The 14,655-nt window shown below is 54.7% G+C and overlaps 1 protein-coding gene across 1 annotated transcript in view; it reads left to right on the forward strand.

Annotated features, from left to right (window-relative positions):
- LOC117648664 (protein kinase C-binding protein NELL1-like) overlaps nt 1–14,598 on the forward strand; it is a 39,027-nt gene extending 24,429 nt beyond the window's left edge. Inside the window, exons 5-16 of the mRNA XM_034391316.1 lie at nt 634–789; nt 5,161–5,289; nt 5,366–5,459; nt 5,756–5,947; nt 6,237–6,356; nt 6,799–7,059; nt 7,284–7,559; nt 7,754–7,867; nt 8,062–8,330; nt 9,088–9,354; nt 9,970–10,022; nt 11,406–14,598. Coding sequence (XP_034247207.1) covers nt 634–789; nt 5,161–5,289; nt 5,366–5,459; nt 5,756–5,947; nt 6,237–6,356; nt 6,799–7,059; nt 7,284–7,559; nt 7,754–7,867; nt 8,062–8,330; nt 9,088–9,354; nt 9,970–10,022; nt 11,406–12,015 — 2,541 coding nt within the window. The 3' untranslated portion in view covers nt 12,016–14,598. The remainder of the gene's footprint in view (nt 1–633; nt 790–5,160; nt 5,290–5,365; nt 5,460–5,755; nt 5,948–6,236; nt 6,357–6,798; nt 7,060–7,283; nt 7,560–7,753; nt 7,868–8,061; nt 8,331–9,087; nt 9,355–9,969; nt 10,023–11,405) is intronic.
- The last annotated feature ends 57 nt before the right edge of the window (nt 14,599–14,655 follow it).

The raw sequence follows: 14,655 nt of genomic DNA on the forward strand, positions 1-14,655 counted from the left end.
CTGTCTGTCTGTCTGTCTGTCTGTCTGTCTGTCTGTCTGTCTGTCTGTCTGTCTGTCTGTCTGTCTGTCTGTCTGTGGTGTGTGTGAGTATGTGTGTGTGTTCCAGTGTGCGTGTGGCCGTGCCGCTACTGGCCATGAGTTGTATCATGGTGGCGGCCCATGACGAAATGAAGGCCTGCCTTTTTGATGCCACTGCCCTTCGTCCTTCGGTCCACCCCCACAGCCTGGGCCTGGAGCCCGCTCTGTCTCTCTCGCACCCCTGCGGCCGTGCGGGACGGCCCTCTGAGTGCGAGAGAGACAGAGCGACTGTCGGGCACCTCCTGGCCGCGATAGTGCGACATTGATTCGGCGAGTCAGCGATCGACGTGCGGATAACCCGCGTGGCCTAGCACAGTGGGCCAGAAGACCGGTGGAGGCGGTCAAAACTCCAGACGCGTTTTGAGCTCCAGAGTCGCTAAATGGGACTCGAATCGAACGTGTGACCCCATCAATGGATTGTTCTCCGAACGAGGAATCCATTGGTGGGGTCGCACGTTCGGTTCGGAGTCCTGGTCAGCGCCTCTGGAGCTCAAAACGCGTCTACAGTTTTGGCGCCGAATCATAGCGTGCAACTCATTCGACCGTCTGCTCCAGGGCACACTGCAGGACGTCCGCATCATCCCCGGGCCGCACGGCTACCTGCACCAGTGCCCGCAGCTGGACACCAGCTGCCCGACCTGCGGCCAGTTCAGCCAGCTGCAGAACGCCGTGGAGCAGCTCACCAGGCGGCTGTCGCAGCTCAGCGAGCGGGTGAGTGCAGTGGCGCACAGTGGGCCAGAAGACTGGTGGAGGCGGCCAAAGTCCCGGACGCGTTTTGAGCTCCAGAGTCGCTAAATGGGACTCGAACCGAACGTGTGACCCCACCAATGGATTGCTCTCCGAACGAGGAACCCATTGATGGGGTCACACGTTCGGTTCGAGTCCCATTTAGCGACTCTGGAGCTCAAAACGCGTCCGGGACTTTGGCCGCCTCCACCGGTCTTCTGGCCCACTGTGCTGGGTACGTGGTACGTTACGTAGTAGTACGTCACCGCCAGCTTCACCCTCGTGGAGCCCGTCGTGGCTGGGGGGCCGGTCCCTTTTTAAAAAGTCGAGAATGCCCCGCTCGAGATCCTTTTGATCCTCGTCGGAGGGGAAGGGGGAGGGGGCGGATGATGAGGGGGTGGAGGGGAGGGGCGCAGGGGGTAGGGTGGCAGTGTGGTGGCAGTCCCCGCGAGACTTAAAGGGGCGCAGTCCGACCAGAACGACTTCCTTCCATTCCAGCCAAAAGATTGGTGGGCCGTGGCCGCGTGGGGCGGGGCGGGCGGGCGCGGGCGGCGGGGCGGGGCGGGGGGGCGGGGCGGGGGGCGGGGCGGGGCGGGGCGGGGCGGGGCGGGGCGGGGCGAGGGGCGATCCAGCGGCCGATTCCACTCGCCGAAATGAACAGTAACGCGCATTAGCGCGAAAAACTGGAAAAAAAGCAGCAGAAAACTGCATAAAAGCTGCATAAAAGCAGCCGAAAGCTGCTTAAAATCTGCAAAAAGCCCCCAAGTGTTCCGCCGGGATCGCGGAAAAGAGCCCGAATTGAAAACTAGTGGTCACTTCGGCGTCACGGAATGTCGCTGGCTGGAAGCTCGCTGCACAGGGGGCCAGAAGACCGGCGGAGGCGATCAGAACTCCAGACGCGTCTTGAGCTCCAGAGTCGCTATAAATGGGACTCGAACAGAACGTGTGACCCCACCTATGGATTGCTCTGCGAACGAGGAATCCATTGGTGGGGTCACACGTCCGGTTCCAGTCCTGCTTAGCGACTCTGGAGCTCAAAACGCGTCTAGAGTTTTGGCCGCCTCCACCGGTCTTCTGGCCCCCTGTGCGTTGTAAGGCGGTGCTCAAATCTCCCATCAGGGCGGCACATTTTTTTCCTGCAGGGGCGGCACCGAAACCTGCTGAAAGTTGAGGGGGGGGGGATGCCACGCCATGCGGTGGCGCTGCCGCCCTGCCGCCGCAGACAATATGCAAATCTGCACCGCCACGCGCTGCTCCGCAACGCTCCGCAATGCTCCGCGCTGCCTTCCCGGCCAGGCGGCGTCTTCGTCGATAAACTGAAGGACTTGGCGGCAAGGGTGGGCCCCGAGCCCCGGGCCCCGAGCCCCCCTCCAAAAGTCCGCCCCGTCTCTCTCGCACCCTTACGGCACGCCCTGCGAGTGCGAGAGAGACAGAGCGACTCTCGGAATCGGCCTGCTGCAGGCCTACAAGGACTAAGCGGGCCGGGCTCGTCAGCTGCCGTGCTGCACACTGATTCCGAGAGTCGTTTTCGTCGCTCCGTCTCTCTCTCTCTCTCTCTCTCTCTCTCTCTCTCTCTCTCTCTCTCTCTCTCTCTCTCTCTCTCTCTCTCTCTCTCTCTCTCTCTCTCTCTCTCTCTCTCTCTCTCTCATGGGGTGCTCGCTGTTGGTGCGAGAGAGACAGCGCCGCGGGGCGCAGCGTGACTCTGGGGTCAATACGGACGACTTGGGCGGGCCGCGCGACCCGGCACGCCGGCCGGACTTGGAATGATCCATCTTGGCCGCGAGCCGAGGCACTGAGTCGCACTGCTCTCTGAACAGGGCCCCGCACAGTGGGCCAGAAGACCGGTGGAGGCGGCCAGAAGTCCAGACGCGTTTTGAGCTCCAGAGTCGCTAAATGGGACTCGAACCGAACGTGTGACCCCACCAATGGATTGCTCTCCGAACGAGGAATCCATTGGTGGGGTCACACGTTCAGTTCCAGTCTCATTTCGCGACTCTGGAGCTCAAAACGCGTCTTGAGATTTGGCCGCCTCCACCGGCCCACTGTGCCCCGCCGCCAACCGCCAAGTCCACTTCCTCGTCCCTCTGTCTCTCTCGCACCTATACGGAGCACCGCACGGGTGCGAGAGAGACGGAGCGACGGAAAGGACTCTCGGCATCAGTGTCCTAGATGACATTGGGGACACCCCGGTTGAAATTGCCCCTGAAATTAGAGAGAGGTTGGCTCAATTGAGATGCCCCTTGGCTCACAAGCAATGCCTCAACCCCTCGCCACACTGTTGGCCACAGCACGCCACGCATCCAGTTTCAGAAACGTCACATTTCTCGACCTCGGCTACCCAAAGTTAACGCCCCTTAAGAACTCTCTGAACTCTCCAAAAGCCCAAGATAACTGAATAAAAATTCTTCACAAGGCCCTTTGGTCTCAGAAAACATGTGGTAAAAATTCGACTAAAATGTGCCCATCTTCATTTTCCCTCGGGAGACGACTTGATGTGGGTCCAGTCCACATAATTTTTCTGGGTGTTATCGCGGCGTGGCGTAGGGCCTACACTGTAGGGCCTCGTCGAGCTGCCAGTGTAGTGTAACGAGGGATCGCGACCGGCATTGGACTATCGGCCTGCGCTGCGCCAGGGCCGAGCGGTTCCGCCCCCGCAGTGCTCGCTCTGTCTCTCTCGCACTCGCGGGGCGTGCCGTACGGGTGCGAGAGAGACAGAGCGCGGCCCAGACGAAAGGCGCCCCATTTGGGGTTATTACTCAGGGGCCGCGGTTCCGGCTCATGGTTCCGGCGACAGGTCGCAGACGGGGTGCCGACGCGATGACGTCACGGCCTTCAGGTTGACCACAGTGGGCCAGAAGACCGGTGGCGGCGGCCAAAAACTCTAGACGCGTTTTGAGCTCCAGGTCGCTAAATGGGACTCGAACCGAACGTGTGACCCCACCAATGGATTGCTCTCCGAACGAAGAATCCATTGGTGGGGTCACTCGTTCGGTTCGAGTCATGTTTAGCGACTCTGGAGCTCAAAACGCGTCTAGACTTTTGACCGCCGCCACCGGTCTTCTGGCCCACTGTGCGTAAGGCGCGTTTAGGCAAACCGCGAAACAAGCACAGCTGTCCCGTTGCACACCGGAGTGTTGCGGGATTGCCTACCCTCCGGCCGTAAGGCGCTGATGGGCAAACTGCAGGTTTAGTACTTCAGCTTGAAAAGCGCTCGTACTTCGAAACATCATAACATCGCGCACAACCCTGTATTTCCGCGGTCAGTAACCCCACCATCGCAAAAAGTAACAGTGAGAGGCTCATGCTTGCCAACGCGGCAGTACACTCACACGTCTATACTCATGTCCACTGCCACCCTGGGCGTTGGCTATGAATGGGCGCGTAAAGTTCCATTCTCTTGTGATTGCGTTCGGAAACAGTTGCAACTTTTTCCACCGCCGCCAAGGCTTATGCCAGCTAGCCCACAGTGGGCCAGAAAACCGGTGGAGGCGGCCAAACTTCCAGAGCTCTGTCGCTAAATGGGACTCGAACCGAACGTGCGACCCCACCAATGGATTGCTCTCCGTACGAGGAATCCATTGGTGGTGTCACACGTTCGGTTCGAGTCCCATTTACCGACTCTGGAGCTCAAAACGCGTCCGGGATTTTGGCCGCCTCCACCGGTCTTAAGGCCCACTGTGCAGCCATCGCGAAAGAAACTCCTCCCCGCTGGCGGGTCGGTGCGGTCACCCCCGCTTTCTCGGCTGGCTGCACTTTCTTCTTTTACCGTGCGGTGCAGCCGCCAGATTCCGAGAGTCGTTTTCGTCGCTCTGTCTCTCTCGCACTCATGGGGCGTCCCGTGTGGGTGCGAGAGAGACAGAGCGACGAAAGCATCCTTGCGGAATCAGACGGTGCTGTGCTGGCGCCCGCCCCGCTCCGTTACTGCGCGGCCCCTTATTCTTTATGTGTCGATGCCAGCCCCGCCCGGCCCTGCCAGCCCCGTCCGCCCCGCCAGCCACTCCGGTGGTTGCCAGCCCTGGCGGGGCGGCTAAACGGGGGAGGGCACCACTTTAAAGCTCTCGGACTGAGTGATTCCGAAGGAGTCGATTCGTCGCCATGTCTCCCTCGCACCCCCTCTGAACACCCTGCGAGGTGACCTAAGTACCAGACGCGTTTCGAGCACCGGAGTCGCTAAATGGAGCTCGAACCGAGCGTGTGACCCCACCAATGGATTCCTCGTCCGGAGAGCAATCCATTGGTGGGGTCACACGTTCGGTGCGAGTCCCATTTAGCGACTCTGGAGCTCAAAACGCGTCCGGGGTTTCGACCGCCTCCGCCGGTCTTCTGGCCGAGGAGTGATGCGACTGCTGGTTGCAGCTCGCGGCCGCCGAGGTGCGCGTCGCCCGGACCGAGGAGTGCGACTGCCAGAAGAGCTGCAGGATCAACGGCAGCGTCCACGCGGACGGAGCCACGTGGCAGAAGGGCTGCCAAGTGTGCGCGTGTGTGGTGAGTCTTCCTTATTCCAGTTTGAACGTTTCTTTTTTCCAGTGGCGGTGTTTCTGATTTCCCGCGTCTTTTGCAGCAAGGCGAGGTGCAATGCCGACCGCTGCAGTGCCCGATAGCGGCGTGCAAGAACCCCGTCATCAACCCGGGGGAGTGCTGCCCCAGCTGCCTGAGTGAGTAGGCCCGGCCGGCCGTCGCACAGTGGGCTAGAAGACCGGTGGAGGCGGCCAAAATCCCGGACGCTTTTTGAGCTCCAGAGTCGCTAAATGGGACTCGAACCGAACGTGTGACCCCACCAATGGATTGCTCTTCGAACGAGGAATCCATTGATGGGGTCATACGTTCCGTTCGAGTCCTGTTTAGCGACTCTGGAGCTCAAACCGCGTCTAAAGTTTTGGCCGCCGGCGCCGCCGGTATTCTGGCCCACTGTAGTCCATGAAACTTACCTAACCTAACCTTTACCTCGCAGAGCAATGCTTCCTGCGCGGCGTGCTGTACGACCACGGCGAGTCCGTCAACCTGAAGCAGTGCGTGCAGTGCGAGTGCCGCGACGGCTCCATGCACTGCAAGCGGATCGACCCCGAGACCATGTGCCCCGTCCTCACCTGCCCCGCCAGCCAGCAGTTCGCCGTCCCCGGCGAGTGCTGCAAGTTCTGCCCGGGTAAGTCACAGTGGGCCAGAAGACCGGTGGAGGCGGCCAAAACTCCAGGCGCGTTTTGAGCTCCAGAGTCGGAGAATAGGATTCGAACCGAACGTGTGACCCCACCAATGGATTCCTCGTTCGGAGGGCAATCCATTGTGGGGTCACACGTTCGGTTCGAGTCCCATTTAGCGACCGCCTCCACCGCTTTTCTTGCCCACTATGCGGTGTGCACTGTAAAACCAAGTGTGGAGAGTTCCACGCTTAAACCTTAGACCAAGTACTGACAATTTGCTGTTTTTCTGAGCAGGTGTGGACTACTGCGCCAAGGGGCACACCTGCCATCAGAACGCGTCCTGCCTCAATCTGCAGACCACCTACGCGTGCCACTGTGACGTCGGCTTCAGCGGGGACGGCCACAGCTGTAGAGGTACCGCGTCGAACCTCCTCGAACAACCACCACACTGAAAATCAAGGCGTCAAAATTATGCCCTGAGCTTAGGGCCGTAACGCCCTTGGAACATAACGTCATTACACTCTTGCACAGTAGGCCAGGAGGCGGTGAAAATCCCGGACGGGTATTTAGCTCCGGAGTCGCTAGATAAGACTCAAACCGAGCGTGTGACCCCACCAATGGATTGCTCTCCGAACGAGGAATCCATTGGTGGGGTCACACGTTCGGTTCGAGTCCCATTTAGCGACTCTGGAGCTCAAAACGCGTCTAGGGTTTTGGACGCCTCGACCGGTCTTCTGGCGAGCTCGGAGAGCGTGGCAGACTTTAATGCAATGAAGGCCGTCGTTTTAACGCCTTCGTTCCACCGGTGAACTAACGCCAAAGCAGCCGATTCCTCAGCAAGTATTCTTCCCGGCAGACGTGGACGAGTGCCTGTCCGAGGGCGGCCTGGAGGGCCACCACTGCCACTCCAACACGCGCTGCGCCAACACGCCCGGCTCGTACGTGTGCCAGTGCCTGGACGGCTACCGGCGCGTCGACAAGTTCAACTGCGCCGAGGTGGACGAGTGCACGACGGGCAGGCACCGCTGCCACGAGGCGGCCACCTGCAGGAACACGGCGGGCAGCTACCACTGCCAGTGCGCGGACGGCTACCAGGGGGACGGCTTCAACTGCGAACGTAAGGACGCCCGCGTTTCGAGCTCCAGCGTCGCTAAATGGGACTCGAACCGAACGTGTGACCCTACCAATGGATTCCTCGTTCGGAGAGCAATCCATTGGTGGGGTCACACGTTCGGTTCGAGTCCCATTTAGCGACTCTGGAGCTCAAAACGCGTCTGGAGTTTTGGCCGCCTCCACCGGTCTTCTGGCCCACTGTTCGCCAACTGCATCCGCGTGTTGCAGCCGTGTGCAACCAGACGTGCCTGAACGGGGGCACGTGCGCGTCGCCGGGGCAGTGCGCGTGCCGGCGGGGCTACGAGGGCGCGTCCTGCGAGCTGGACCAGGACGAGTGCGCGGCGGGCACGCACCGCTGCCCCGCCGGCGCGGCCCACTGCGTCAACATGCCGGGCTGGTACTACTGCCGCTGCCGGCCGGGCTACCGGACGGCCTTCAAGGACTTCGCGGCGCTCGCCGCCGACGCCAGCGACGCCACCGACGCCCAGGGCGCCGTCTGCGTGGGTGAGTAGCGCTGCTGCGTGCGCCACTGGATGTTTAGTATTAAATTAAATTCCGGTACGGTTTTGAGAACTGAGAGTAATGCTTTCATTCGCTGGAAAGCTCTTTTCACAAGAGTGAATCGTAGCTCTGGATGCGTTGTGCGCTCTTGGTGTTTGGTGAGGCTGGTATTTGAACCTGGGTCCTTTCGTTTCCAGACGTGGACGAGTGCGCGGAGGGCAGCCACACCTGTCACTCGTCGGCGAGGTGCGTCAACACGGACGGCGGCTTCTCGTGCGAGTGCGGCCCGGACGACCCGAACTGCAAGCTGAGTGAGTACACAGTGGGCCAGAAGACCGGCGACGGTGGCCGAAACTCTAGACGCGTTTTGAGCTCCAGAGTCGCTAAACACGACTTGAACCGAACGTGTGACCCCACCAATGGATTCCTCGTTCGGAGAGCAATCCATTGGTGGGGTCACACGCTCGGTTCGAGTCCCATTGAGCGTGTCCTTGTCCGTGTCCAGGTTGCGTGGCGGGCGACATGGAGGTGGGCGACGGCGACGAGGCGGTGCCGCCGGGCCGGCCGTGCGAGCGCTGCTCCTGCTCGGGGGGCGTCCTGTCCTGCCGGGGTCCGGAGTGCGACTGCACTGGAGGGCAGTCCGGGCCGCGGCCGCCGAGAGCGTGCTGCCCGCAGTGCGACCCCAGCGCGTCCTGCCGCCACCAAGAACTGCACCACGTCGTCTTCCGGTCGGGGGAGCGCTGGATCTACCAGTGCCAGACCTGCGAGTGCCTGGTGAGCCAATCCGAGTCCACGCCTCGAGCCGCAGGGGATTTGCCACAAGACCGGTGGCGGCGGCCAAAATTCTAGACGCGTTTTGAGCTCCAGAGTTGAAAGGGACTCGAAACGAACGTGTGACCCCACCAATGGATTCTTCGTTCAGAGAGGAATCCAAAGGTGGGGTCACACGTTCGTTTCGAGTACCATTTAGCGACCCTGGAGCTGAAAACATGCCAAGAATTTTGGCCGCCTCCACCGGGATTCTGGTCCACTGTGCGCCGCCCGGAACGGTGGATCCTGCCGTGAGGAGAGATGCCGCGTATGTACCCGGTCTACCGATAAAACCACTCCTCTCAGTAGGGACGCCCCGTCACGTGCTGGTGTATCACCGACATGGCCGGGCGGGCCCGAAAGCCAGACGATCATTTGTGGTCCAGGCATGAATCGCAATCGCAATCGCCTGGCGGGTAGGCAGTCCCGGACGCAGCCCCGTTCCACGGGACGGCCTACCTAGCCTCGTAAGGGGCCATGCCGCCTGGCGGGTAGGCAGTCCCGGACGCAGCCCTGTTCCACGGGACGGCCTACCTAGCCTCGTAAGGGGCCACGAGCGGGCAGTCCCAGACGCAGTCCTGTTCCACGGGACGGCCTTCCTGTGCAAAGTCCACATCTCCGAAATTTCCAGTGTGCAGTTCCCCAAACTTGGTTCCCAAACTTGGTTCCCCAGTGCTGCCTCCTGCTGCGCCTCATGCTCGCCGTCTTGCTGTTGTTGCAGTACGGCGAGGTGGACTGCTGGCCCATGGAGTGCCCGCCCCTGCCGACGGGGTGCGCCGCGCCAGTGCTGGCCGAGGGGGACTGCTGCCCGCGCTGCGAGGACTATGACGGCGACGCGCCCTGCTCGCTGGACTCGTCCGAGAACGGCACGCAGAGCGGTGGAGGCACGCGGCCCTGCGCCGTGCTGGGCCAGCTGTACGACTCGGCCGCGCCGGGGCCCGGCGAGTCGCGGACGTGGAGCGACAAGTGCGCGGCGTGCAACTGCAAAGTGAGTGCGCGTGGCCAGGGCCTCGGCCAGGACAGCCCGCGCCGCGCCGCCGGTGGCAACTAACGTCGCTCAGACAGAGCGCACAGTGGGCCGGAAGACCGGTGGAGGCGGCCACAACTCTAGACGCGTTTTGAGCTCCAGAGTCGCTGAATGGGACTCGAACCGAACGTGTGACACCACCAATGGATTCCTCGTTCGGAGAGCAATCCATTGATGGGGTCACACGTTCGGTTTGACGACTAGCTAAAAACGCGTGTGGAATTTTTGCCGCCTACACCGGTCTTCTGGTCCACTGTGGAGCGAGTCCACGGCAATGGCCAGCCAGGCCCAGCCCAAGGCGGCCGCACAGCCCTCTCATCGCAAAGTCTGCCAACTTTAGAACCCATAACGCAATGTTTCACCTCGTTTTCTAACTTAGTGAGAGTGTGCGGTGTTGTTGTTTGAATTTGTTGAAAATTTTCTACACTAGGCCCTCTTTGTCTTGGCGTCTAACTTAGTGAGAATGATTGCTGCTGTTTGAATTTGTTAATGTAGCCCTCCTATTTGAGCCATGACTAATAGCTAGTGATTGTGGCTCTGTTCTGACTAACGCATGTGACTAATGTTGGTTTCCAGGTGCCCTACTGCGCCCAACTGGTGAGCTCTAGCGCAGGTTGTCATGTGCATCGGTAAATCACTCAAATACACTTTTTCTCTTTGCAATGTGCTGTGTGTGTCCGAGCCATCCCAAATCTATATTGCATTTCGTTTTATAAACATTTATCTTTATTTAAAAAATAATTTTCAATTGAATTTTTATTGACTTTTTCATTATTTAAGTCAGTGGACGAATAAATTTCTATTGACTGCATTTATATCTCGGATACACACAGTGCTCACGGCACGACTTTGTTTTAATCTAATTATATCGAGCACGCAAGCACGATCTTTGCCTCAAGTTCGAACCTTGGGACACCCTTCATTAGCACTACTATTTTGAAAATTAATCAATTTTAAGTTAACTTTCCTCTGGCTTGCAATCTTTTCTCTAGGCTGTCCTTGATGGGTGGGAACAAAGGCTTGGATCGTGTTTCGGAAAGTAATACGTGGGTGGTGGGGATGCTCTTTATTTCTGGCAGTTGAAATTTATCACAATCTTCACTCAATTTACAAAATTTCTCTTGTGGGTGCTGGACTTGACACCTCACTAAAATAAGGAAATGATGTTGAATCTTTTTTGGCTGCCTCTCTTGTACTATCCGGTTTTTCATTTACCATTTCTAATTATTGTGTCGCACTTATGGCAACCACAAGAAACCTATTGTGATATTCAACTAGGTAGGTTGAATCGTTGAATCCAGAACATTTCACAAATTGACTTTCTGTTTGAGCACAATTTTCCATTTTTCTGTAACTGTCTTTGACATATCTTTTAGTGTGTTTTTTTCTGATTTTCGTTCTTCTATCTGTGCTAACCGGTCAGCTTTTTTCCATCTGATGTGAAATCACTATTTGTACAGTGGTATTGATTTCACTTCAGCTGCGAAAAATTGCATCTGGATGGCACTTTATCCATTTGTCTGAGAAATTACTGCGTGAGCTTTGCACTTGTCTTTGGTTACACCTAGTTTCACTCAGTGCATGTTGACAACAAATTAGTTGAATAGACTGGACTTGAGTTTTTGTTTGCATACACGATATATGGATGTCACTTCACAATTTTGCACTTGAAAAAGCCTCACGAAATTTATTGAGTGTTTAGCACAAATTTTTCCATTCCTCAATGCCTGCCCTGTTACATGCATGTTTCCAAGGCGTGTGCGCTCGTTGTTCAAGTTTAGGGTGTGGGCCCTGTGGGGTGTAGGGCTGTGATAGGGGTCTAGTTGCCATCCTTCTTCACTCTAGCCGACCCTAACGAACCGACGGCAGCCTTATCTAACGGGCCAAGCCGCGACGAAATGCTAGGCGGGGGAAGGTCGAGCCGAGTTTGGAGGGGAGGCCGGTCCCTTCGGTCTTCGGGGTGCTTTCCGACTTGCTGACTGGCTTCTTGATGTGCGTGTGTGTGCCCACAGGACGGACGTCTATGCTGCAGTCTTGATTACGGTTGTGTTCCTGACGCTGTCCCGGGACCCCGCGCGGGGGCCGCCCTGGGGGCCTCCTTGGGCGCCTTGGGCCCTGTGGGGCGGGGACGTGGGGGACGTGGGGGACGTCCCGCCGAACCTACCCCCGCCCCCACCACCCCCAGTGCCGGCAGTGCAGGCAGCGCCCCGCCCCCGCCTCCGCCCCCGGGAGCACTGCCCGTCGTCCCCACCGCACTGCCCGACTCTGGAGCATCGAGGGCCCGAGCACCGAAAACGGCGGTTCGGTCGGTTAAACAAGTTCCCACCGGCCGGAACACCCAGCGCACTGGAGAGCATAAGACTGAGGCGAACCGGGAGTCCCAGACCGCCACCCCCACCAACACTATCACCAGTCCAAGCTCGACAAGCTCGACAAGCTCGACGGGGTCATGGGCTGCTATGGGCGAGCGCAGCACTGCCTCCGAGGCGCCCCCCGCCCCCAGCAAGAGAGAAAGAGAGACCACCCCGACCTCCCCACCCCCTCCCATGCCCTCGTCAGCCCTTACGGCCCGCGGCTCCAGCGGCGCCCCGCGCGGCAGGCAGCAAGCCTAGCAAAGTCTAGTCGGAGCAAAGCGCGAAGCAGCGCCAAGTCGCCTTGCATCCATGTCCCTGTGTTCAGTCAGTACTTCCAGTCTCGCCGAAATAAAATACGACGGGCAAGTTTTTTGTTTCCTTGTTTTTCTAATAGATTTGTCTCAAAAGTTCAACGACTGTCGGAATAAGAATTTGGGTTCAGCTCAGGTTTTGAACCATTGAAACGATGACAGGTCATTGAAAATATTTACCAAAAGACTCGCCATCTCTTGAAAAATTTGGAGCTATGCATAATGGAATGGGAAAATTATGTGCAGCAATACGCCTTCCCCCGACTTGTGGTCAAAACATGCATATGCAACTTTGTAAAATAAAATAATGGTGGAAAATAGAATAAAAATGATGTTGGAGATAATTTTGCTCCATCTATTCCCTCTTCAAAATAAAAAGTTTGAAAAATAATATGAGGCATCAATGTTAGTAGTTCTGATGCTATAGTAAATTTTAAATTTCACTACCGGGCAGTACAATTAAATTTCATTATGCAAGGCTTTTTAATTTGTTGTGGGGAAAACACAGATTTGGAATTCCCTACATGTCTACATGTTAATTTGACTACATCCCCTCCCCTTATTTTGGACTGAGTGAGTTAAAAGTGAACTGACAATATAAACTGTACAAATCTGATGCTCAACATGATCATTTGTCTAGATTTAAGATGAGCAGATACATTTCGCTGTAATGTTAGAGTGCTGTGGGACTTTGGTGAAGGGGGTCACATGTAAATCCATGTAACAAAGTGTTTCGTCAAAAGTAGGAAAATGTATTTTAAACTTTGGTAAAGTGTACAAAACTAGTCATATGATCTAAGGTAATTGGGTTTAAAGTCAAGGTGCATTTCATAAAATGCTTATATCTTGAGATCTGCTCTTATCAGTATTTGCATTTTCACGTGTTTTTTAATTTAACTGTATCACATTCTTTACCACTCCTGTATTCTTTCTTTCTCTTCTGTCTTAAAATATCTACTTTCCATATTGAACTAGTCTAAAATTGGTCAGACAATGTTATACTATGTAGATGAAGACAGTGTGTTTTGCAGAATCTGTATATTTTGTTTTCTTGTATAATTTTAATTAAAATTGAAAGTCTATCTATTTCATTCAATATGCTAGTCACTTAAGAGACATAAATGATAATCTTTCAATTTCAGCCGAGCAAGTTCCTAATATAAAATAATGTTCAGTAGTGAATAAGTTTTCCCTGGAATGGATAAGAGAGAGAGAGAGATAGACAAGAAGATTCTATAAAATTTTGACAATCACAGCTAGAAAATCGATTATGTACCTCCTCTTATTGTACCCTATCTGTTTTCTGTGTACAATTTTCATTATTACAATTCAGTTTGTTCAGCTTGCATGGGGTTTTCCGGGGGTAGCCAGGTGTTGTCTGTTTCACTAAAAGGCTTGTCACGGCGGACACAAGTGACTCATAAACATAGCAACTTGCCTTACAGCTGTATGATATAGTGTATCCCAGTGTAACAAGACTCCCGTTTGCTTTGCTGTCTGTTGGACCACCTAAAACTTAAAGCTTCAGTGCCTCATCACAATGTAAACTCACAAAAGCAATGAAATAAGTGAAGAGTTTACCTAGTACGTTTTTGTGTGCCCTTACTCATGGTTTGAGTTTTGACCTTGGTAGACTTTTGTAACAATGTTAATCTTTGAGAATTGTACTGTTTGCAGAAATACAAAGAATGGCTGTATACACAGCTGAAATTTTAAAGTTTCATTGTTCTGTTGAGAGGCAATAAGGGGAAATAAATAATTTACTGTTGAGGTGCACCTGCTGACTCACCATTAGTGAGCATAACATCTTGTTTGTAATAGATCATACATTTAACTTTTCAATTGAATGAAAAAGAAGCATTGCGTCAACTGACAAAGTTTGGCGGTAAATAGCAATCTTTTCTTTTAAAAAATAATTACATTTAATTTACTAGCATACATGCAATTAGTATTTTCCATGTGCATGCAATGCAGTATCATCTCTACAATTGAATCTTAAGATTCTCTAAAGTAGATACACCAGGACAGAACAACGGACCTCTAATTCATAAAAACATTCCAAATTTAAATTTTATGTAAATAAAGCATGGATCACAGAACCCATCTATAATGAGCGCTTCATTGGGCCGACGATGACCTTCAATCCATTTGCTATCAGCACCACATGTATATATCAGAATATTGGAGCCAATTGACTAATACAGGTTTTGTAATTTTTCTCTTTCAGTCCGTGCATGTATAATAATTTGATAAAGTGAATATTTGCATAATCAATGGTGAAGTAGCAACTGTATGTGTACTTCTTGCACCAATTGGTATGCAATACTGAAAATAAAAATTGTATCTATTGACCATTGTCTCTTCCTAGTCGTCAACAGAGCTCAGCTTGTGTAGGCTGAGTTCACCTCAAACTACTTGTTGATCTATTGTTTTCCCTCAAGTGGCATTGTTGAGAATTGTTTGAGAGAGAATTGGAACAAGTTTTGGAACGGTTTCTCAAACTCCCAAGTTTTATGGCAAATACACATGTTGAGTTGACAGTTGTTGTGTTTTCAATTCATTCCCAAATTAACAGCAGGGCAGCATAGCTAAAAAGG

This window comes from Thrips palmi, unplaced genomic scaffold (assembly GCF_012932325.1).
Source record: "Thrips palmi isolate BJ-2018 unplaced genomic scaffold, TpBJ-2018v1 HiC_scaffold_3, whole genome shotgun sequence".
In the NCBI taxonomy this organism is placed as follows: domain Eukaryota; kingdom Metazoa; phylum Arthropoda; class Insecta; order Thysanoptera; family Thripidae; genus Thrips; species Thrips palmi.